Source organism: Panthera tigris, chromosome D3 (genome assembly GCF_018350195.1).
Source record: "Panthera tigris isolate Pti1 chromosome D3, P.tigris_Pti1_mat1.1, whole genome shotgun sequence".
Lineage (NCBI taxonomy): Eukaryota > Metazoa > Chordata > Mammalia > Carnivora > Felidae > Panthera > Panthera tigris.
The window spans coordinates 19432118-19457058 of record NC_056671.1 but is presented as its reverse complement, the minus strand read 5'-3'; the positions used below and the strand labels follow the sequence as shown (position 1 = coordinate 19457058).

General features: G+C 51.7%; 1 protein-coding gene across 1 annotated transcript in view; it reads left to right on the top strand.

Moving 5' to 3' along the window:
• Positions 1-11730: 11730 nt before the first annotated feature.
• The window catches only part of BCR (BCR activator of RhoGEF and GTPase), a 127432-nt gene continuing 114221 nt past the window's right edge, over positions 11731-24941 (top strand). Inside the window, exon 1 of the mRNA XM_007092344.3 lies at positions 11731-13182. Within this exon, the coding sequence (XP_007092406.2) occupies positions 11868-13182 (1315 nt within the window). The 5' untranslated portion in view covers positions 11731-11867. The remainder of the gene's footprint in view (positions 13183-24941) is intronic.

The window sequence follows — 24941 nt, the reverse complement described above, 5'->3', positions numbered from 1 at the left end:
GGACTTGTCAAAGTCAGCATATGAGGGAAAATCCACCTGTCATCCCTGCTTGGGACTTTTCTGTTCTCAACAGGACTTGAAGTTCTGGGCCTCAGAGCCCCAGGCTTCATCGTCCACTGTCCCTCTGCCACAGACTTATGGGATCCCTCAGCAGCCTTGCCCCTCTGGAGGAGGATGGACAAGATGGTCTCTCAGGCCCCTTTTGGCCAAGGGGTCATCTTTGGCTCACCTTTGATCCCTGGGATCCTGTCCTATTGGTCAGTGGGTGAGAATGTGCAGAATAGGCTATTCATGCCCCTCTGGCCCACCTGGACAATGAGTTTCCCTAGCTGTGCTATGGGAAGAAGGCTTCCCAGCTGCCCCTGAGGTAAATTCCTACTACATCCAATGTGCATGGCACTGCCCTGCTGTTACCAGCAATGGTCACCCAGACACTGCTGAGCTGGTGTCCACGGTTGCCCTGCCATCCCTCTCTCCCTCCGGCCTACACAGGAAGGGCCTGGAAAACAAGAAAATGCTGGGTGTGTGCCTCTCAGGACCTTTGTGGTGGCATCCACATATCTTTCGAGGATATCAGAGGCCCTCCAGAGTCTAGCAGGCTCCTCACCTACACCACCCTGTCCTGCACATCCAGAACCAGAAGGAACAACCCAGGCACCCCTTCCCCAGCTCCTTCCCAGAGTGCCCGCTCTCTCTATACCCTCATCTTACTCTTCTGTGGGAGCTATTGACTACCCCCACACACCCCACACTCCGCGGCCCTGGGTGGGTGCCTGCTCATCCCTGCCCACCCCGTGCCACAAGCAGGTGGGCACATCTGGGCACTTCCCACCTGCTTCTCAGGTGAGCATTTTGCAAACAGCTGTTCTGGTCAGTGCCCCGAACAGTACCCCATACAGTGCCTGGCACACTGCAAGTGCCCAGTGGCGTTCATCGGCTGATAGCAACTGCCAAATGCTGGTTGGGGAAGAACCTGGCATCTTTTTTCTGTTCATTCTCCCTTCACATTTTAGCTGTCTTTTTTTTATAGCTATAAAATACTTCTTTATATAAATCACACAAAGGAATTATGTACACACTTGTGATAAGCCAAAACAAGACACTACAAAGCTTTGTATATAGACTAAAAGTCCCCCTCCTGTCCCTGGAAGTAAGCATTGTTAATGGCTGTGGGAATCCTCCCAGACTATTCCTGGGCAGCACAACCATGGTTGTGGGCTTGTTTGTTTAACCAGAATGAGCTTCCACCACACATGCTGCCTGGCAGCCTGCATTCTTGTCAACCTGCAGGAGCCCTCTCCACACACCGAACCTACTTGTTCTTTAGCAGCTGCCATTTTCCTTCCCGTGATGGACCAGAGTCCCAAGTGCCCTGTCCCCTGAGGGAGACATTTGGTTTGTGTCCATGTTTTAGCTTTTACCGAAGGTGCTTCAGTGACCATCTTATAGATGTAGCTTCACACACTCAGGATTCCCAAAGAGGACTTGCTGGCCCTTCTGTGGTGTGGGTCCCCAGCTTGGTCCACTAGACACAATCTTGGGGGGCAGGCAGGTCACATTAGGACCAGGGCTGTGGCACACAACAGAAAGTGTCACGGGACGAAGGAGCCCGGTCACAGTGGGCTGGCGCTCTCCATTGGCTCCCTCCCCTCACCCCTTCAGGCCCCAGGGTTGGGGGGTGACAATAAAGGTGTCCTGTTGCTAGCTCCTGAGCTAGAACCAACCACAGTATGTTGTGTGTGCCCACTCTCTGTACGTGGCCCTTTATTAAACTTTCCCCATGCTGTCCACTGTGTGCTTGGTTGTTTCCCACCGGTTGATTCAGAGTCTCCTCTGTCAGAATCACTTGACAAGCTGACAAAGACATTCTCTTCAAACACCTCAAGACTTGGCTGTAATTTCTGGGGCAGAAACAGGACAACACAAGTGGTTCAGAAATGGCTTGTCCCTCAGCCCCGTTTCCCTGCCAAGCAGCCTCAGCTTTGGGATGCTGTGTCCCTTACATGGGTCCCCCAGTCAGGTGGTCCCAGTGCCCTGTTGCCCAGGGTTGTGACCCCTAAAAGGGGTTTATTCGCATGTCCTCAACTGCACCCAGCCCTCCTCAGGGTCCCCAGCAGAGCCAGGAAATGAGCTAACCAATCCCTTCCTCTGTCACCCCCTGCTCCCTGAGCCTCCACAGTTTGGGTCAGCCTTCCCCCAGGCCCTGCAGCCATGTGACGTGACAAAGACTCCCCAGTGACTCAGAGTGGGGCACTTGCTCCCAACCTCCCTAATCTTGTGTCCTGGGCACCTGCTGGCCTCTCTCTTCCCCTAGCCCTGCTTTGGGCCACTAGAGTGGGTGGGGAAAGACTGAAGATCCATTCAACTCTCACTTCAGCTGAGAGGTGAGATGGGAGCCACCCCCAAATGAACCTCATTCTCCAGAGAGACCCAGGGCATCCTAAGCAGGGAGACCTCAGGTTACCTAAGATCTAGGTAACTGGGACACAGACATGGACAGAGGGTCACTTACGTTCATACATTCGCACGGATGAGAATTAACGTACCTGGGAAAGGACCAGGTTCACAAGGAGTTCAGAGTCTACAGGGGGGATACGGCGACCAAGGAAGCCCAGGGCAGGGACCGAGAGAAGGCATGGGGTGGAGGGAGCTTTCAGAAGAAGCAGCATGCAGCTTAGGGAGGACCCTCCTCTTCTGGGGGAGAAAGGGCTCCTGAAGACTGGGGGGGGGGGGGTGGCCTGGGTACACCGTTGCCCAAGAAGCCCAGGACTTCAGGCGCTGCCCTGATATGAGACCCCCTCCCAGCAGCTCCTGGGCTCCTCTGCCATCTGCTGTGGCTCCCAATGTCACCTCCCATATGTCGGGCCTTCCCCTGAGGGAAGTTGATCGGCAGACGGGAAATGTGGCTGTCACACCACCTCCGCCTCTTTCCAGGCAGCCCAGATCCTTCCTGGCCTCCACCCCCACATCCAGACGCCTCCCCAGCATTCAGGACCACCAGCCAGCCACCTGTCTGAGCCTGCACCCCAGCCTGCTGTCTACAGGCCCTTCGCTCTGTTTACTCCCTACTCTGTTCAGGAACACACGGTGGGTGGTCTGGGAAACAAAGCAGCCCCAGGGCTCCCTTGTGCCCCACAGGTGGGTGGCACCCCCTGGCCTGAGGGTGCTCTGGGCCTCTGACCACTGGTAGCCACAGCCTAGATCATCTCACAGGCCATGCTTTCAGGAACAAGCTCATCTTGTCTCTGTGAAAGCTGGAAATGACAGCCAGGATACCCCCCTGGGACTCCCTAGCTGTAGGGGCCTCATCAATAATTGATTCTGCAGAAAGCAGGTGGAGTTAAGTTGAGGGGGGCCTGGGAGGGAAGGCCCACACACTCACTCATTGGGAAACCTTGGCCAAGGAAGTCCCACAGAGGTCGCTGCTCCCCACTCTGGGCCTGGGGCTGGCGGTCTGGAGGAGGTGCCTAGCCACGCACTGTCCAGTACAGCACAAGCAAACAGACTAAAGAATAGCTGTATTGATCGCCCTAGTTTTCTGTTCTTGCCTGCAGCTCCCAAGGGCTGACAGATGACAGATGATGGATGACAGATGACAGATGGGGGTCACATGGCCACATCCTGCTTGAAGGGAGCCCTCCTTTGGCCTCCAGCCCCCAGAGCTAGTGAGGACGAGGGTACAGTCAGGACAGGGAAGGAGCAAGAAAAGGCCCAGATTTTCAAGTTGGTCTTAGGGTAGGTGTTACAGCAGAAAGCCTTGCTGTCTAAAAACCACGTCTGACAATCCCACCTGATGGCACAGTGGTCCAGGACACCAATTTGGGACTTGGGCACTTGTGACCCCTACTTATCGCTGTGTGACTAAGGGATCACTGTGCCTCTCTGAGCCCTTTTCTCTGTGGCTGTGAGGGGGGAAGCAAGTCACATCTATGGAGACCCTAGCCCCAGGCTGGGCAGCTGGCAAGGGCTGGGTGGATGGAAGCCCGAAGACTGTCTCATGGGCAAAGCCATTGTGCCCACAAAGTGCCTTTGTACCCGCGGAAAAGGTACCCGCGAACTTCCTTAGAGAGTTAACCGTAGACTTGCCATGTGGTCCAGAAATCCCCTTCCTAGGAATTGAAAACAAGGATTCAAACAAGTACATGTGCACACATGTTCAGAGCAGCATTATTCACACTACCAAATGTCCACCAATAGATGAATGGGTAAACACAATGTGGTAAATCCAGGGGCGCCTGGGTGGCTCAGGTGGTTAAGCATCTGATTCTTGGTTTCATCTCAGGTCATGATCTCACGGTTCATGAGTTCCAGCCCTGCATTGGGCTCTGTGCTGACAATGCAGAGCATGCTTGGGATTCTCTCTCTCTCCCTCTCTCTCTGCCCCTCCTGCACACACTCTCTCTCTCTCAAAATAAAATAAAAATAAACTTACAAAAAAAAGAATGTTGTATATCCATACAATGGAATATTTACAACCTTAAAAAGGAGTGAAGCACTAATACAGGCTACAACATGGTTGAACCTTAAAAACACTGCGCTTAATGAGGGGCACCTGGGTGGCTCAGTTGGTTAGACGTCCGACTTCGGCTCAGGTCATGATGTCAAGGCTCCGTGAGTTCGAGGCTCACATAGGGCTCTCTGCTGTCGGCCTGGAGCCTGCTTTGGATCCTCTGTCTCCCTCTCTCTGCCCTTCCCCCACTCGCCACTCTCATGTGTATTCTCTCTCTCGAAAACAAACATTGGGGTGCCTGGGTGGCTCACCCAGTTAAGCATCGAACTTTGGCTCAAGACTTCAGTTCAGGTCATGCTCTCATGGTTCATGAGTTTGAGCCCCGCATTGAGCTCTGTGCTGACAGCTCAGAGCCTGGAGCCTGTTTTAGATTCTGTGTCTCCCTCTCTCTCTCTGCTGTCCCCCACTTGCTCTCTCTCTCTCTCTCTCTCTCGCTCTCTCTCAAAACTAAGCATCAAAATACACTTTTTTTTTAATTTTTAAAAAACACTATGCTAAATGAAAGAAGCCAAACACAAGAGGTCACACATTATATGAATCCATTCATATGAAATGTCCAGACAGAAAGGAGATTAGTGGTTGTCAGGGGCTGGAGAGAGGGAAATATGGGGAGCCATTGCTTAATGGATGTGGAGTCTCTTTTTGGGTGATGAAAATATATTTTTGAACTGGATACAAGCTGTATGGTTGCACAACATTGTGAATACACAAAATCTCTCTGAATTGTTCACTTTAAAATGGCGAATTTTATTATGTGATTTCACCTCAATTTAAAACTAGCACTTCTTGCTCAAAGCGTTTGATATCCCTATGTTAGAAAACTGCCGTTATAAAGTGATTTTGTAAGAAAATACACCTTTTTACAATTGCTGTCACCACTGATATTCATATCTACCAGGTCTAAGCTGGGAATCCTGCCCCCTTTGATGAGTGCCCTTGTGCAGTGCACATCCCGTCCAACCACAGCTGGCAGACCTGGTGCCTGGAAGTCCCCCAGGACAGGGGTGGCCAGTCCATTTTACAATGAACAAATAAAAGTTTGAATGATGTCAGTCTCTTCCTGGTTTCATACCAGTGGGGCCTTCTGACTTTAGAATGATGCAAAGAACGTAGTCTCTTGAGCTGGAAGACAGTGTCAAGCCTGCCCACAGCTGAAGGGATGTGTGACCTGGAAACATGCCTTCATCTGTGGAGTGGGAGTAAATCCCTGGTCTGATGGAAGCATTAAAAGACATGCTAGAAAAATGCTCCTTCTTACCCCTCAGTGAGCAGGACCAGGGGCTGCTTATACCCAAGGGCTGGTTTAACTTACCCTTAGTGATGTTTGTTTTTTAATATAACAGCCTTATTGACTTATAATTTACCTATCATGCAATTCACTCATTTCAGGTGTATAATTGAGTGGTTTATAATGTATTCACAAAGTTGTACAAAAATCACCACTATCTAGTTCTATGACATTTTCAAAAAGAAACTCAATGACCATTAACAGTCACTCCCCATTCCTCTCACCTCCTTATGCCCAGGCAATCACCAACCTACTTTATTTATTTATTTTTTAAGTTTATTTATTTATTTTGAGAGAGAGAGAGAGAGAGCAGCATAAGCAGGGGAGGGGCAGAGAGAGAGGGAAAAAGAATCACAAGCAGGCTCCTCACTGTCAGCACACGAAGTCCAACGTGGGGCTCAATCCCACAAACTGCAAGATCATGACTTGAGCCAAAATCAAGAGTCAGATGGACGCTTAACCAACTGAACCACCCAGGCACCTCCCTACTTTCTATTTCTATAGATTTGTCCATTCTGAACATTTCGCATAAATAGAATCATATAGTATGTGGCCTTTTAGGATAGCCTTCTTTTACTTAGCCGAAGTCTTTCAAGGTTTATCCGTGTTGTAGTATCAGTACTGCATTCCTTTTTATGGCTGAATAATATTCCACATTCTGTACGGATGTACCACATTCTGAGTAACATGTTATTCATCTGTTGATGGACATTGGGTTGTTTCCCAGAGCCAGTTTTGACACATTGGAAGTTCTGCATTCTTTCCAGCAGAGGGAGGTGTTGGGTCCCAGACTCTCCTTCCAGTAAAGGGAAAGAGGGAAAAGGCAGCCAGGTAGCCTTGGGGAGGGTTTTGCCAGCATCTCCATCTGGGCTCAGGGATGACTGAGAGTGCCTGAGGGTGTGGGTGTGTGTGTGTGTGTGTGTGTGTGTGTGTGTGTGTGTGTGTGTGATTTTTTTTTAACACAATGTGTTGTGTGTGTTTGATTTTTAAATAAACTACAGAGCCACATAACCACCATCTATTGGGAGTGATGGGCATGTCTGTTATCAGATGGTGGTGATGGTTTCACAGATGTCAAAACTCATCAAAGCGCACACTTCAAATATGCACAGCTTATTGCACATCCGTTATACCTTAATATAGATATAAAAAATAAAAAACAAAAAACAAAATCTATTTTCTCATTACAAAAGATAGACATTTTCATTATGAAGAATTTAGAAAAGCATAATGATGAAGAAAATAAATGTCACTTGCTACTTGGGGCTTGCAGAGCCCCTGGTGAAGTCCCCTCCACCTGATGAATCCCTTGGAAGGCTCCATGAGCCAGCATCAGCTTCCAGCTTGTGCAGCCAGGCTCTGAGGCCCACCTTGGCTCTGCTGGCCTCATAGTGCCAGACCCAGGGTACTGCCACCTGAGAACTTGGCAGTCATCACAGGGGCCCTGCCTTCTTCACTCGATCTAGACCTCTCAGGACTCTTGGATCCCTGTCACTTCTCTGGCCAGTGCCTCTCAGTTTCTCTGCCTCTAATTCCCTCCTAGTCCTGTCCCTAATCCTTCTTCACCTAGTCCTCCCAGGGGTTCGGGGAGAGTCTCCAGCCCTATGGCCATAAACACTAACTCTCCCATTGTTCCCACTAACATAACTCTCCCACTTCTGTCTCTGCTTTTTTTTTTTTTTTTAACATTTATTTATTTTTGAGAGACAGAGAGAGATAGAGCACAAGCAGGGGAGGAGCAGAGAGAAAGGGAGACACAGAATCCAAAGCAGGCTCCAGGCTCCAGCTGCCAGCACAGAGCCCGACGCAGGGCTCGAACTCACGGACCGTGAGATCATGACCTGAACCGAAGTCAGCCACTCAACCAACTGAGCCACCCAGGCGCCCCTCTGTCTCTGCTCTTGATGGCTCCTCGGTACCCCAGACTCACACTCTTTCTACCTGACTCCCCTCTGTAGATGAGCTATAGACACTTGAAGCCTCACATGAGCACCCCAGTTTCCCCATCACACTCCCCCTTCCTGCCTCCATATCCAATCTATCTACACATACAGAACAAACCTGGAAACTGAACCCCTCTCTAGTGCCTTGCTTCCCCCTAGCCTGGGTCTGAGTCACCAGAACCCCTCACCTGGACCCGTGGCACAGCCCCTGTCCACTTACCCTGCTTCCACCTCCCACCTCTCACCTGTCCACAAAACAAATTTGAGCAAGTCACTCCACTGTTTATGGCAGATACTGTGGCTACTTGATTTTAAATTAATTAAAATTATATCAAACTTGGGGCACCCAGGTGGTTTAGTTGGTTGCGCGTCCTACTCTTGATATCGGCTTAGATCATGATCTTGAGGTTGTGAGATCAATCCCGACATCGGCTCCATGCTGAGCATGAAGCCTACTTGGGATAATCTCTCTCTCTCTCTCTCTCTCTCTCTCTCTCTCTCTCTCTCTATCTCCCTCCCACAACCCTGAGATCAAGGGATGCATGCTCCGTGGACTGAGCCAGTCAGGCACCCCCAAACTAAATTTTAATTTTTTAAGAATGTTTCTTCATTTTTGAGAGAGAGAGAGAACACAAGCAGGGGAGGGGCAGAGAGAGGGAGACACAGAATCCGAAGCAGGCTCTGTCGGCACAGAGCGCAACTGGGGCTGGTTAGAGGCAGGGGCCTCTAACCCATGAACTGTGAGATCATGACCTGAGCCAAAGTCAAACACTCAACCAACTGAGCCACCCAGGTGCCCCAGCCCCCAAACTTAATTTTAAATCAAACTAGATTTTTCCAGTTCTTCAGCTGCAGCAGCCACATTTTGAATGCCTGGTGATCGCATGGGGAAGCTAGTGGCTGCTGTCGTGTTCAGTATAGAGTGTAGAACATGTTCATCCTGGTGGAAAATTCCACCAGACACTACAGGCTCAGAACCTTTCAGAGGCTTTTCCTTGCATTTAGAATAAAACCCAAACTTCTTACAATCCTGAAAGGTCCTACCTTGCCTCTGATGTCTCTTCCTGCCACCCATAACAGCCTCCTCTCCTAACCTTACTGTGCCTCAAACATACCTAGAACTTTGAAGTCTCTCTGTCTTTGCCTTCCTGCTCTTCATCTTTAGGACAAACTCAGATGTCACCTCTCCTGGCAGGCCTCCCCAGACCTCTTCCCTGTCCTGGATCCCCACACAGCACACACACCCCTGATACGGCCTGGCTCTGCCTGTCTTATCCTTTCCTCCCCCACTCATGTCCATCTTTCTCTCCATGTTGTGTGTTCCTCCAGGCCACACACACACACACACACACACACGTCAGATTCCTCTTTTGGCAAGCGCTGGCTGAGCATCTACTATGTGTTGAGCACTGGGGAGTCACTGGGCGAACTGAATAGACAGAGCTCCGTCTTGGGAATTTAGATCTAGCTGGGGACAGACACCTAATGGGGGATTGTATCTGGGCCCCACGTTCCTCCTCACTCCTTCCTCCCTGGGGGAGGGAAGGATGATAAGAAAGCTCTGCAGGAAAAGACCAGAGACGCAGGGTGGAAGTGTTTTCAGGAAAGAACCAAGGATGAGAGGAGTGTCCTTGGGGCCAGAAGAAGCTATCTCACAGGGCAGATAGCCACTATCTTCCGGTTTCTGAGTTAAGTTTGCTTATGTACAATATTGGAGGCGGGGCTGAATTGGGGCCTGCAAACCAGAGAAAGCGACACCCCACTGACAGATGAAGCCCCCCCCCCCCACCATTCTCCGCAAAGTATCCTTTTCTTTCCCAGGTGGTTAATGATAAAGTCCCTGATGAGCCCACAATTCCCTGCCCTGGAAATGGAGGGGCTCCATCAGCAAGGGAAGAAAGCAGTATGTGCTTTTGGAATTCTCTCTGGAGACAGCCAGATAATGGGGTTCTGGAAGCCTGTCTGACCCAACTTACTGGGTGACCTGAGCAGGTCACCTGAGGAAGGCAGCTAATATTGATCATAAGCAGCTATGTGCCACACCCTGTGAGGTCAGGACTTATTCCCATTTTAAAGAAAAGGTCATTGAGGATGTGAGTACTACTAGGATTCCAGCCTCGCCTGTCCAGCCCCAATGTCAGGACATCAATTCATTCTGTTTCTTTGACTGCAAAACAGGCTTTACAGGAGGACTTGCCTGCCTTGAGGGGGTTCTGCAAAGTAAAGGAGTTGGGTAAGGGGACAGAGGGCCTCGAAATAGGAGAGAGAGCAGGAGGGTGGAGAGGCCTGCAGAGGGCGGCAGTGAGCTGTGCCTAGAAGCACCTGGATGTCAGGGCCCAAGAGTTTTCCAGTAACCCTCCAAGGCCATCTCCCAGAGCACCAGCCTTAACAAGCAGTCGTGGATGGAGCATCACATACCATTTATCAGGGTGGGTTTCATGTTTGCCCCAACTGGGTGCTTTACACATGGTGCTCACATTTTATATATGGGGGCAAAACTGAGGCTCAGAGAAGGGAAAAGAACTGCTCAGGTCACAAACCTGGAGTGGGGAAGATGTGAACCCCAGCCAGGCTGGACTGGCTAATAGCCCTGGGCTCTGTTTCTTCTAGATTAGATGCTGGGGCATCTCTTCTGGGTGGCACTGGACCCGGAGTGGGGGCAAGATTACACCTTACATCCATGCAGGGACAACAGCCCCCAGAGACAGGTATCCTAGTTCTCATTTCAATGCCAAAGGAAACTGAGGAACAGAGGCAGTGGTGATCAGGACCCAGGCCCAGTTCTTTGGTTGACAAATCCTGTTTCCTCTTCTCCCACCCAGCAAGCTGGTTTGGGTATTTTCATTTGGTGCCCATCAGACCACCTGACGTGTGCTCTCTGCTGTGTGTTTAATATCTCTGGAGTGCCAGAGATGATTTTGTTTCACTGCTGGCTCTAGACTGTCCTGTATTCCACCCAATCCAAAGACGACCCCCTTAAAGGGAGACTAAACACATAAGCTCTGAGTCAGGCAATCCGGGAAAAACTTCCCTGGCCTCTGAAGCTCAGGAGAGGCCAGCGGACAAACATACAGCTCAGGACCACAGGGAAGGCCATGTGGGTGTTGAGTGACCTGGGGGAAAAATTCCTATCGATTATCTCTGCGACAATGCCCTGTGGCAGCTGATGCATCACCCACCCCAAGCCCACAGTGCTGGGACCCGTGGGCACATAAGCGCTGTTGGTCTCGGCGGCCCAACCTAGCCCACCCTGCTTCCCTAGGTGACCTGCCACTCCAGGCTCTTGTGCGCATAGGGGCCAGGAGGGTGGCCCCCAGAGCGCTCAGCCCCAAAGCTGGAGAGTGGCTGCCGGGCTGTGGGGAAGTGAAGATCCAGGTGTTTCTGCTCCAGGAGTGCAGAATTCGCCAGGGCCTCTGCGTGGTACAGCTGGGTTCGGCCACCGCCTGGGACAGAGTCTCCCCAAGCGCGGAGACCGAGGGAGGACAGGGGCTGGGTGGGGGCGCGGCTCCTAGGCAGCCCCTCCCCCCACCCACAGTTCACCCCCCCCCCCCCCCCCCCCCCGGAGCCCTCGGCGCGGCCCCTTTAAGAGGCCCGCCGGGCTCCGTCAGCCGCGCCACGGCCACCGCCCCCCGGCCCTCCCCTTCCTGCGGCGCCGAGTGCGGGCCGGGCGGGAGTGCGGCGAAAGCGGGCCGGGCCGAGCGCGGCCCCTGGGAGGCGGCGGCGGCCGGGGCGAGGCGCGGGAGCGAGAGCAGAGGAGCGCGCGGGCGGCGGCCATGGGCTAGCGGCGCCGGGCCGAGCGGAGGGCAGCGCCCGCGCCGCGCCGCGCGGAGAAGCCCCGCACACAATAGCGGCGCGCGCAGCCCCGCGCCCTTCCCCCGCCCTCGCGCGCGCCCGACCCCCTCGCGCGCGCCCTCCCCCGCGCCCCGCGCCGCCCCGGGGAGCCGAGCCCGCCGCCTCACCTGCAGCCCGGGAGGGGGCGGGCATTGTTCGGCCGCCGCCGCCGCCACCGCTGCGCGGGGACATGGGGGCCGCCCGGCGCCTGGGGCCGGGCCTGGAGAGGTCGCCGAGCCGCCGCTGAGGCGGGCCCTGCGCGCAGCCGGGCGGTGCAGGTGAGGCCGGCCGCGCCATGGTGGACCCTGTGGGCTTCGCTGAGGCGTGGAAGGCGCAGTTCCCGGACTCGGAGCCGCCGCGCATGGAGCTGCGCTCGGTGGGCGACATCGAGCAGGAACTGGAGCGCTGCAAGGCCTCCATCCGGCGCCTGGAGCAGGAGGTGAACCAGGAGCGCTTCCGCATGATCTACCTGCAGACGCTGCTGGCCAAGGAGAAGAAGAGCTACGACCGGCAGCGCTGGGGCTTCCGACGCGCGGCGCAACCCCCCGACGGCGCCGCCGAGCCCCGCGCGTCCGCACAACGCCCGCCGCCCGCGCCCGCCGACGGCGCCGACCCGCCGCCCGCCGAGGAGCCCGAGGCCCGACCCGACGGAGAGGGCTCCCCGAGCAAGGCCAGGCCCGGGGCCGCCCGCAGGCCCGGAGCCGCCGCGGCCGCGGACCGGGAAGACCGCGGGCCCCCCACCAGCGTGGCGGCCCTCAGGTCCAACTTTGAGAGGATCCGCAAGGGCCACGGCCAGCCCGGAGCCGCGGACACCGAGAAGCCCTTCTACGTAAACGTCGAGTTTCACCATGAGCGCGGTCTGGTGAAGGTCAACGACAAAGAAGTGTCCGACCGGATCAGCTCCCTGGGCAGCCAAGCGATGCAGATGGAGCGTAAGAAGTCCCAGCACGGCACCACCGGGCCGAGCCTGGGGGACGCACCCAGGTCCTCTAACCGGGGCCGTACTTCGGAGAGCAGCTGCGGCCTCGACGGCGACTACGAGGACGCGGAGCTGAACCCCCGCTTCCTGAAGGACAACCTGATCAATGCCAACGGTGGCAGCAGACCCCCTTGGCCGCCCCTGGAGTACCAGCCCTACCAGAGCATCTACGTTGGGGGTATGATGATGGAAGGGGAGGGCAAGGGCCCGCTCCTGCGTAGCCAGAGCACCTCGGAGCAGGAGAAGCGCCTTACCTGGCCCCGCAGGTCCTACTCCCCTCGGAGCTTTGAGGACAGCGGAGGGGGCTACACGCCAGATTGCAGCTCCAACGAGAACCTCACCTCCAGCGAGGAGGACTTCTCCTCCGGCCAGTCCAGCCGCGTGTCCCCCAGCCCCACCACCTACCGCATGTTTCGAGACAAGAGCCGGTCACCCTCACAGAACTCACAGCAATCCTTTGACAGCAGCAGCCCCCCGACGCCGCAGTGCCAGAAGCGGCACCGGCAGGGCCAGGTCATCGTGTCGGAGGCCACCATCGTGGGCGTCCGCAAGACCGGGCAGATCTGGCCCAGCGATGGGGACAGCTTGTCTGGCAGGCTGCCTCAGGATGGCACCTTCCATGGAGACGCAGGTGGGTACCTCCACCACCTTGGGTGGGCACACCTGCCCTCTGGCTGGAAACGATTGAAAAGAAAAGGGGTCGTTGGCCAAGGGAGAAATAGGTAGATAACCTTTTTTGGATTGATTTTCACGCTGGACAGGAAGGATTCATGCTCCTCTTGTGCCTGAACAAATGCCATCCCCCCACTTTCTCCTGAATGCAGATTCCCAGTGTTTGGACTGCAGTTGGGTTGGGAGGGGCAGTGTGTGGGGATGGTAGGCGGCTGTTCCTTTGGTTCTGGAGTGGTGTGCTTCTTGTGGGAATACTCTCTGGGTTGGGACCATGGTGCCCTGGGCAGTGATCTCCTTGCCCTTTGATCATGCTACTTACTCTAGGCAGTGGGGATGGTATTAAGTGGGGGCCATCTCTGCTGTCTGGAACGGGTGTTTTCAGTAGAGATTGATCTGTGTCTTGGGAATTCCCTGCCACCCTGACTGTTCCTGACCTGGAAGAGTTACGAGACACGTCTGGAGAACCCAAGATGTGCTAGCTGCTCCCAGGCCATAGAAAGTGTCAGGTTCTCTTGCTAACCGTCGGCCCGAATGCAAGTCAGAGCAGGTGAAAATAGGAATTAGGAGGAAGTGAGGTGACAGGCAGTTCTGACTCAGTGGGCCACTGCAAATCGACAGGGGTAAAGATTTTATCCAGGGCTGAAGCACAGCCACACCTGTTCTGATTTGCCTGGCTTTGATGGCAGACATCACCCATCATTACTCATCCATAGGTTCCTGTGTGCATCTTACCCCAGCTTCATTTTCTGATCCTTCAGTGCACTCTTGCTTCCTTGGCTTCCCAAGGATGAATATACACTGGTGCTCATTTTGGCCTCCTAATCCATGGTCTGACTCTTGGGATCAAACCCATAGAATTGTGTGTATAACTTTGGGGGTGATGGGACTGGGTTTTAAGATCCAGGCACAGTTTGTAAGATTGGAGTAAGAAGAGGGTGGGGCGGGTGTGGGGTTTGGATGGGCTGTGTGTGTGTGTGTGGCTGTGGGGAATCTCTTGGAGTCCCGGTCCCTGTTGGGCTGATCTGGTTTTCTGCTCCATTGATTTTTCTTTTTCTGCTGATGGAGTTGTATGTGCTTCGATCCTGAGAATCCTCTTGAAACAAGTAAGGTTATTTTTGGCTCTGTCAAGAGGCCTTTTTGTGATCAGTGCTCTGTCCTGTTTGTTTTAGATACAGCCAGTTGCTGATCTTCATTTGCAGCTTGGGGTGGCTGCGGCCTGCTGCTCAGACCTGTGGCTGGACCCAGCTGCATCCCCTGGGTCCCTTGCTGGGGGTGGAAGGCTGTAGTATATAGAAGCCTGCTTTGCAGGCAGAGCGGCTCGTCTGGGGTCTGGAGGATTGCCCTGTGGTCACTGGGCACCAGCCTTGTCTGGCCAGCTGTCGACGGAGCCAGCCAGCTTGAACTGGCCGGGATCCCGCACCGGGATGCGGGAGAACGTGCTCAATAAAGAAAATGAGAGGTTTTCATGGAGACCTGCAATCTGAACTGGTATTCTCTTACTGATGGTGAATTCTGAGTTTCCAGAAAGTAGGGACCGGTTGGACCGAATGTGTTCTCAGTAGGTTGCCCTTTGGGCTCTCTTCCGCTTCTCTTCGACTCCTCTGGCCTCTCTCTCATACAGCTGCTGCCAGCGTGAGACCCTGGCTCTGTGTGTAACCCACGGTAGGCTCTCAGAAAATGGCTGCAGGGTTAATTTTACAACTCGGACCCCACTCTGAGGACTTTCTGGATCTTTCTCTGAATGTCTTCAAGGCCCCATGTTTTCTCTCCTGTTAGGTTTTAGCTCTGGGAGTCTTCAGCTCTGTGCTCAGCACTCCTCTGAGGGTAGTGACTGGAGGGGAAGGAGGGAACCTGTGCTGGCAAAGCCATCTGTCTCTTTCCAAACTGTTTACTGATGTTCTTTAGACAGCCGTGGGGCCTGCTGGCCAGGGCTGCGCCCTGCAGAGGGACAAAGAGGAAAATCACAGCGTGGAAGGGAGTGGAAGCACCCTAATTTTTCACAGCAGCAGCAGACATGGAGACCTGGATCTAATAGCCTCAGCATCCCTTTGGATGTGTGTGCTCTCATATTTTTGAGTTGAGGGCCCCTGGTGTCGAGAGAAGAAGCTGAAATGACCACCTGCCACCTTGTGCCAGGCATGGGGACGGTGTGCCTCATGCAGGGCCCCCTCGCAGGCTCTTACATCACCCAGTGATGGGTCTGCCCAACCATAGCTGAAGATGAAACCAGGAAGTGGCAGAGCTGGGATTCCAGGGGTTCCGGGTCCCTGCGGGAATGCAAATGTGTTCCTTCCCGAACGTGGCCACCTTAGGGTGTTCTCTGCATCGCCCTACACTGAACCTGAAAATCATGACTGGATTGGTCCAGGGGTGCTTCCCCTGCACACACTCAGGGCCCATCAGCCGTGAGCCCTGCTGTGTGCGAGCCCTTCCCTTTCTACCATGCAGGCGACATAGAAAGAGTGTAGTCCTTGCCATCCGGGAGCTTACAGGTTAATGGGAGACAGGAGCACACACATACATCGTTTATGTGTTCAGAGAGAGTGAGATCAGGGAAGCTTCCGGAGGCAGCAGAATTGGAGAGAGGCCTCACCTGTCCGCACATGTCTAGTGGCAAAGAGTGGGGAAAGCTGGCTGCCCTGAGGGGCAGTGGGAGCAAAGGCTCTGGGGCACCCATGTCAGCCCTCTCTGGACTGTGGTTATTTATTTATTTATTTATTTATTTATTTATTTATTTATTTTTTACTGTGATAAAAGACACATAACTGAATTTACCATCTTAACCCATTTTAGCCATTTTTTTTCATTTTAGCCATTTTTACGTGTCTAGTTCAGTGGCATTAAACATATACTGCTGTGTAACCATTTCCACCATCCATTTCCAGAACTCTTTTCATCTTCCCCAACTGACACTCTCTCCCTCCTGAACGGCAGCTCCCCATTTCCTCTCCTTGAGCTCCTAAAAACCACCACTGTGCTTTCTGTTCCTATGATTTGACTACTCTTAGTACCTCATATAAACGAAATCACACTGGATCTGTTCCTCTGTGTCTGGCTTATTTCACTTAGCATAGTATCCTCAAGGTTCATCCCCATGGTAGAACAGACCGTGTTGTATTTTGAAGGCAGGGATCCCTGGTTCATTTCCGGATCTCCCAGGAAGCCTGGCTCAGAGCCGTACACATAGCACTTACTGGAAGATCCCTCCCGCCTTTTCACAGCTACAGGATTAGGTTGTGGATTTGAGAAGTTAGGAAGCATCTTACCTCTTGTATTTGTCTCTAACTCCATCCCTGTCCTTGAACTTCCCTTTCTGAGACCTTTGGTGAGCCTTTCACAAGAGAGACCAGACAACCCAAGAGCCTTTACTCTTTTAGGTCTGAGGAATTCTTTTTTTTTTTTTTTTTTAAGATTTTAAAATTATTTTTAAGTAATCTCTATACCTAATGAGAGGCTTGAACTTATAACCCCAAGATCAAGAGTCACACGCTCTGCCAACTGAGTCAGTCAGGCGCCCTGCAGGTCTGAGGAATTCTTGATCTGAACACTCAGCCCCGGTGTCCCTCGGCCCCTTTCCAAGTATCATTTGTGAGATCTGACCCCATGTCTTATGTTTCTTTATGGGCTTTCATGTGAGTTGCTTCCCTATGTGTTCACATCTCTGTTAAGCAGTTTAATTTTCTCTTTGGATTGTGGCAGTGTGGTGTCACCAGAATGATCATTGCTTTGTTTTTCCCTTGGGTGATTGAACGGATCAGCCACCAGTTAGATTGAGTAACTCTGGGCCAGGAAAAGGTCACTCAGGCCTTGCATTGGCTCGATCGTCATCTCTTTACATCAGAGCCTGTGGTCACCTTTGAACTGAGTATAGGCTCCTCTCGTGAGCAGAGGCAGAGTGGACAGAACCAACCAGGTAGAGTCTGAGACCATTGAGTCATCAACAGGGTGGAAGCAGAGTCTAGTTCAAATATTATAAGGGTTTTCCAATTCTGGAAGGATGACTTCCTTGTTTTGGGAACAGAATGAAATATTTCACTAAATAATTCACTAAAGAAGGAGCTAGCTGGGAATGCTGTCGATTTGCGTGGCTCTTGGGAGGGAATGTGCCTTTTCCGTTCCTCCCTTTTGTCTCAGGCTTCAGTAGCCACCTCCCCTCGCTGGCCAGGAGTCCTGTGGCCCTGTGTATGTGACTGCTGCCTTTATTAGGACAAAGCATCTAGGTGAACCATAAGCTCAGCCCACTTGGGAGAAGACCCGGCAGTGCCTGAGGCAGCTCACCTATCTGCAGCTCACCCCTGTGGTTTGAGGGGTTCCTCATTCACAACGAATAGACTGGCATTTTCAAGTGCGCTCAGGTTGTCAAACATTAGGCCTGAGTTTTGACTGTGGCTGCTTTTTAGATCAAGGTTCAGGGGGTAGTAGGGGTGGTGGATTTATTTATTATGAATTTCATTGGGGTCTCTCCCCCTGACTAGAATACAGTCATGTAGGATTTTGTTTTGGGTTTTTAGTTTGTTTGTTTTCTGCTTTGAAAGCAATGTAGTAATTTAAATTAAAATGTTACTTAAGTGGGGCACCCTGGATGGCTCAGTTGGATAAGTGTCTGACTCTTGATTTCAGCTCAGGTCATGATCTCATACTTTGTGGGTTCGGGCCCCATGTCAGGCTCTGCACTGACAATGCAGAGGCTGCTTGGGATTCTTTCTCTCCTCTCTCTCTCTCTCTCTCTCTCTCTTTCTCTCTCTCTCTCTGTGTGTGTCCCTCCCCTGCTTGCTCTTGCTCACTGTCTCTCAAAAAAATGAAACATTAAGAAAAATGTTACTTGTATAACATGTGATAGGTTTATTTATTTTATTATGGTAAAACATATGTAACAAAATGCACCATTTTGTTTTTTATTTTTATATTTAAAATTTTTTTTTAATGTTTTATTTATTTTTGAGACCGAGAGAGACAGAGCATGAGCAGAGGAGGGGCAGAGAGAGAGAGAGACACAGATTCCGAAGCAGGCTCCAGACTCTGAGCTGTCAGCACAGAGCCCAGTGCAGGGCTCGAACCCACAAACTGTGAGATCGTGACCTGAGCCGAAGTTGGACGCTTAACCAACTGAGCCACCCAGGTGCCCCAAAATGCACCATTTTAGCCATTGTTAAGTTTACCGTTCAGTGTCATTAAATACATTCACATTGTGCAACCATCACCACCATCCATGTCCAGAACTTTTTCATCTTGCAAAACTGAAACTGTGTCCCGGTTCAGCACTAACTCATCTTCTCTCTAGCCCAGCCCCTGGCAAGCACCAATCTACTCTCTGTCCCGGTGAATTGGTCCCTCAGTCCCTCATATAAGTGGAATCCTGTAATATCTGTCCTTCTGTGTCTGGTTTATTTCACTCAAGTAGGGTTTTGAAGTTGCCGGGAGCAGTAGTCTCATCCTTAATTCCCGTTTCTAATCTTAATAGGTATGTTCTCTTTAGGAAAACACCTGTTAGTGATGGTGATATTTCCTTGGCTTTCACACCCACGTTTGTAAAGTGGCCCCTTGTATTAGTTTGCTAGGGCTGCTATAACAAAACAGAAGATGGTTTAAGTAACAGGAATTTTTATTTCTAGAGGCTAGTATTCCAAGATCAAGGTGCTGTCAGGGTTGGTTTTCTCGGAGGCCTCTGTCCTTGGCTTGGTTTGCAAATGCTCCCCTGCTGCTCTTCCCCCCCACCCCGCCTCTTCACATGGTCATCCCTCTGTTCCCGTGCACCCCTGATGCCTGTCCATGTGTCCAAAATGTCCTCTTCTTATAAGGACACAATTCATTTGAGTTAAGGCCTACCCTAACCACCCCATTTTAAGTTAACCACCTCTTTAAAGACCCCATCTCCAAATGCAGTCATGTTTTGAAGTATTGGACTCACTCCATGAGTCCCTCATTGGGCAACAGAGGAAAGGCTGCCATGGCAATGAGAGATGGAGCCTGTGCTACCCTCACCGACTGTGTTTCAGGAAGAATTTGAGTAATGTGTTGTACGGGAACCTCATAGAGCCAAGAAAACACAGCCTGGCATCAGGAGGGCTGTGTCCTAAAGTTCTACAGGTTGCCACATCTCGCTCCTTGCCTAACAAGTTAGTGGTTGGACCACGTTATTGCTAAGATCCTTTTGTCCTATTCGATTTTTTTTTTTTCTTTAAAATTTTAGGTTATTAGCACAGCTCTTCCCATATCTTTTTTATCCTGCTTTCTACCTACCTTTCTGTTACCAAGGCAACCACCTCTCCCCATTTAGTCACTCAGAAGTATTTATTAAATATCTACTGTGTGCTGGGTACTGTCTCTAAGGAAATTCTCTCTCGCCTTTATTCACAGATTTGTGGAAAGGCTAATCTCCAGGGGCCTTGTCTTTAAACACACACACACACACACACACACACACACACACACACACACAATTCTTCTTTTAATTTTAAAAAAAGTAAAATAAAAACGAACATACTAAAACAAAATCTTTGTGATGTCCTGGCGTCTTCCCTAACTGTATATCTTTCTTCCACTGTATGTTTGCAGCTATTTCCTGTTAATCTTGTGTCTCTCTGACTTCCTTCTCCAGGATAGTGAAATCCTTAAGACAAGGTCTTACCTTGGTGTCCTAGGACATGCCTCAGTCTAGGCTCTTAACCATGTTTGATGAGATAGTGGTGTACCAAGCCCATGTGGATCTGTCTGTGTTTTGGGTTTTGTGGGTGTTTGTGGGTTAGAGAAGAAATGAGACCCTTTCTCTGAGGTCTCTGTTTGCTCAGACCCTTCCCTGTTCTTAATTTCACTTAACCCCATCAGGTAAGCGGCACTGGATTTTCGGGGGCCCAGTGATACATGTGCCCCAGGAAGGAAAAGCTTTGGAAATTATCTGGAGATGATTTTTCCTTCTTTGCTGAGGCTCGCTCTTACCCTGTTCAACCTTAGAGAGCTTCCCGAGTCCTCAGACTGGGGCCTGCTAATTAGCTGTCTTGGATTCTAGCACTTGCTACTGTGACCTTGCAAAATGACTGGACAGGGATGGTGGCCGGCGCCCAAGGGAGACATGGCTGGTGGGTTCAAAGATGCGACTGCTGAGGTCTGGTGCAGAAAGACTGTGATGCCTCACCTGTGTAGTAACTACACCTTTGGTGGAGGCTGTTTCATGTGCCCTCAACATTCTTGTGCCGTGGCTGGAGCGAGATTATGAACTTAATTATATGCCATCATCTGACTGGATCTGAGGGGTTGTGAGACAAACACACTTGCCCAAGGTCAAGCGGTCGGTGGAGGGGCTGGTGCTGGCCTCTCTCCTCAGACCATGGGGTGATACCAATCACAGGAGAGTGGTCACAGAGTGACCCCCTGCCCAGTAGGTGGAAGGGATGTTCAGCAAACACGTTTCAGGCAGGAATGGTGCTGAGTGTCAGGCAACAGGCTTCCCAGCAGGTCATTTTCGGTCTGCTGGCGAGACAGCCACATAGAGCTAAGTGCCGTGATAGGAATCGTCTGGTCCCAGCCTTTAGGCAGGTCCGTGAATGTATCAGCCACCCAAGAAATGTCCTTTTTCTCTTTTATTTTGCAAATATCTCAGGAAATTTCCTCACTCTCCCTACATCCTCCTGGGGTACTTTGCTAAGATTCATTCCTGTAGCAGGTCATGTGACAAAGGGCCCGAGAGGACAAAAATGTTCGAGGACACTGCCTGTCTGCCTTTTCTACCCAGCTGTCAAGGGCTGAGGGTGGGGGTTGGTGGAGGCTAACGGTGCTCTGCTGTGAGCAGGTTCCAGGAGGTGCAGAGGCACAAGGCCTGGCTGAGAAGACGTGACAGAGATGCTGGCCACGTGCATGGAGGGTCAGTGCATGGCCCAAGGAGCACTAGGAAGGAACTATCTCTGGCTGGCCAAGAGATGCAAGGGGACACTAGAAGGATAGGGAGAGACCTGCTGCTCCAACCACAGCAAATCCAGGGATAGAGCTGGCCAAGGGAATTGCCACTCAGAGTACTTCTGTTGCCTTAAGAAGAGCCTTTGAAGATCCTTTGAAGATTGACTTCATTTTAAAGGCTTGGTGTGCTGTTTTTAAAATATGCTGCTGGAGGGGTGCCTGGGTGGCTTAGTCAGTTAAATGTCTGACTCTTGATTTCAGCTCAGGTCGTGATCTCATGGCTCGTGGGCTGACGCTCTGTGTGGAGGTCTGTGGTGACAGTGCAGAGCCTGCATGGGATTCTGTGTCTCCCTTTCTCTTCCCCTCCCCTGCTCGCTATCTCTCTCTCTCAAAATAAATAAATAAACATTAAAAAAAATATATGCTGCTAGAGTCATTTGGCATGCCCGTAGAGCAGGAAGAGATTCTTTGCATATCATATATATACATATATACTTGCAAATGACAAGGTAGATATTCTAGAAGCAATCTAGAGGCAATGTATGTCAACCTAGTCCGGGGAGAAAATGCAGACATTAAAGGTAGATCCAGGGTGTGGTCCTGCACAGGGTGTTCATTCTGTGGGCTGGAGACCATGGCCCTTCCTTGGGAGACTTTGAGGGAACATGAGTGCATAGAGCGAGTGGTCCCTGAGGGTCTGGCCCCTTGTCTGGTCTCATGAAGTCTCCCTCTTAGGCATCTAATGCAGGTTGATTGAGTGCCATTTAGCAAGAGATTTTAAAGGAGAAATGCATAATTCAGTAGGTGCAGGCCATTTTACCCACTTGGCTCGGCAAGAGTGCCCAGTATGAGCTCCAGGGGTTCCAGGGGTCTGCCGTGGCCGTGGGCCCCATCTTTTCCCTCTCATAGTGTATCTTTGGGCGTCGAGTGGAGTTCTTACATCCTAAATGTACAGCATATATCTTTTCTGCATCATGGCCGCAAATGAAGCTTTCGCTACTTCCTCTGCTATGATGTGCCATCAGCCCAGGGTACCTGGGGCTACACACCGATGTTGCCGAGCCCTCCATGCTGGGGCCACATCCACCCACTAGTTGTGTAGAGTGAAGTCCTCTTGCAGTGTTCCCGATTGTGTGGCCTTATGGCTTTGGGGGGCCTCAGAAACTAGAGGCTGGAGGAAGAGAGAGACCTTAATTTTTCTCATAGAGTCCCCCCCCCCAACCAAGTTTGTGGAGGAAAGGCTTAGAACCACTTTGTTCTCACTTTCAGTGATTGTGAGGCCTCAAGAGAGGAAATGAAAACCACAGACTTTCTTATTTTAATAGGAAATAAAGGAGGAAGACGGGAAGCCCTGAAAATTACTAATGCTTTGTCATATGCAGGCTCTATCTGCAGATTGCCTAAGGCTGCACAGACCAGAGGGTGTTGCTTTGTGTACAGTTGGGGAGGATACTGGAGAGCTGGCCCCGGCCCTGGCAGGGTGATGTGAGGTGTGTGGGGGGGGGCAGCCCCTGGAGCAGGAGGGTGGGTGAGGAGCTGACCCTATTGTGAGCTGTGGGGCATGGGGAAGAGCTGGGCGATGTTCCCCCAGAGCCTCAGGGGCAGTTAGGGTGGCCCACGGTGACCACTGCCATCTGCTGTTCCCCAGCCACACCTGACCCCCTCCCTGAGGGGCTGGGGCAGCTGGAGCTGTAGCACACCTGGGGCAGGCAGAGATCTGTCTCTTTTTCTGTTCACTGTCTTTGAAATGTTTATTTTGTAAGTGTTTATTTTTGAGAGAGAGAGTGTGGGGGAAGGGCGGAGGGAGAGGGAGACACAGAATCTGCAGCAGGTTCCAGGCTCTGAGCTGTCAGCACAGAGCCCAGCTCAGGGCTCGAACTCACAAACTGCGAGATCATGACCCGAGCCGAAGTTGGACACTTAACCAACTGAGCCCCCAGGCTCCCCCTCCTCGCTGTCTTTTTAAGAGCTCCAGAAAATCTTGCTTGGAGACCTAGAGGTGTGTGCGGTTTCCATCCTGTCTCGGGCCTGCTATGATGGGAGGCAGCTAATTCCCTGGTTTCCCTCCCTTCACCTGTAAATGAGGAGCTATGTTCCTGACTGGTGGTGGTGTTTTTTCAATGGCTGAGGTAGAATCCACACCACAGAATTCACTCGTTTAAAGCGTGCAATTCAGTGTTTTTTGGTATATTCAGAGTTACGCAACCATCACCACTGTCTAATTTGAGAAAATTTTTCCATCACCTCAAAAGAAAACTGCTCCATTTAGCCACCATGACCCCCTCTCTCCCACAGGCCCTGGCCCCCACCACTCTACTTTCTGTCTCGGTAACTTTGCCTTTTTGGGACATTTCACCTGAATGGAATTGTGTAACGTGGCCTTTTTTGTCAGAGTAAGGTTTCAGGGTTCCTCCATGTTGTCGCATTTCAGCACCACCTCATTCCTTTTGGCAGCTGAGTAATGTTCCAGACGGTGTTTTGGTACATGGCTGGTTGGGCCCTGACCCACTTTGCTGGTTCATGGGGACCCTGGTCAGGCCTGTGTGTGGAGGTTCTGGAGGGACTGGTGGAGTCTCCTTTTCCTTGGGGAAGAGCCCTGGGGGGAATGGGATGCCGGAAGCCAAGTGGTGGCTGGGAATTTGCTGGGCTCACCAGGAAAAGGAGCCTGGGCAGTTCAGCTTCATCCTGCCGCCAGCCTGAGGCTCCACCTCACAGGTTTGTCCATGAGGGACCTGCTTGCTCAGAGGCAGCTCTTTCCATCTGTGGACCTCTAGGGCTGTGGTTTTCCTCTAGGCGCTGCTCCCCCACCCCGTTTTTCATTGTGGTAAGATATATAGAACATAAAATATATTGTTTGAACCATGAAGTGTCCAGTTCATTGGCATTAAGTGCTTTTACACTGTCATGCAGCCATCACCACCATCCATCTCCAGAACGTTTTCATCTTCCCAGACGGGAACTCTGTCCCCATTAAACAGCAGCTCCCCGTTCCCCCTACCCCCCAGCCGCTGGCACCCACCATTCTCCTTTCCGCTCTAGGGACCTCATATAAGTGGACTCATAATAGCACTTGTCTTTTTGTGTCTGGATCGTTTTACTTAGCGTGATGTTTTCAGAGCTTCTTCCTCAAGCCTTTTGGTGCCAGGCGTGGGTGGTGGCTGGACCCCAAGTCCCCAAGAGGTTGAGCTGACTGAGGCCTCTGCTCAAGGGAGAAGAGCAGCCAGTGCTTTGGGTAGCATGATGCATTTGCAGAGTTTTGCGTTTTCTCGTGGACGAGCAGCAAGGACTGCCGTAGCGGAGGTATCTGAGGTTGTAGGTACAGGACTCAAGGCCATCCACTTCTTTGGACTTCTTCCACAGTTGAACAGACAGGGTGATCTTTGTCCCACAACCCTCTCTGCCGTCATGGAGTGGCTGTGATGTGAGACTGGGGATGCACAGGCTGGACCAGTGATACAGGTACCCACTTCTCCTGTCCTTTCCAAAGCACGAAGGTTGCCACACCAGGCTCAGAGCCATCATCCGATTGGCTGGAAGTCCCAGTGGCCTGACCTGTGAATTACCTTAAGTGGATGTTCAACACAGCATGTTCGTTCTCTGGGTGCGTGCGCAAGCCGGTGTGTGCCAAAACAATATTTGTTTTTGCCCAAGTCTTAGACCTTAGACCAGAAAAGGTAACTCACTTTTGAGTGTTGACTTCTGAAAGCTTTCCACTTCCTCCTGTAGGAACATGGGTTAACATGTCCACGTTCGTATTTGGAGTCATGGGATTGTCACCTAAAATGTACAATGTACTTTACAGGCCTTTTCTTCCTTGCTTCCTTCCTC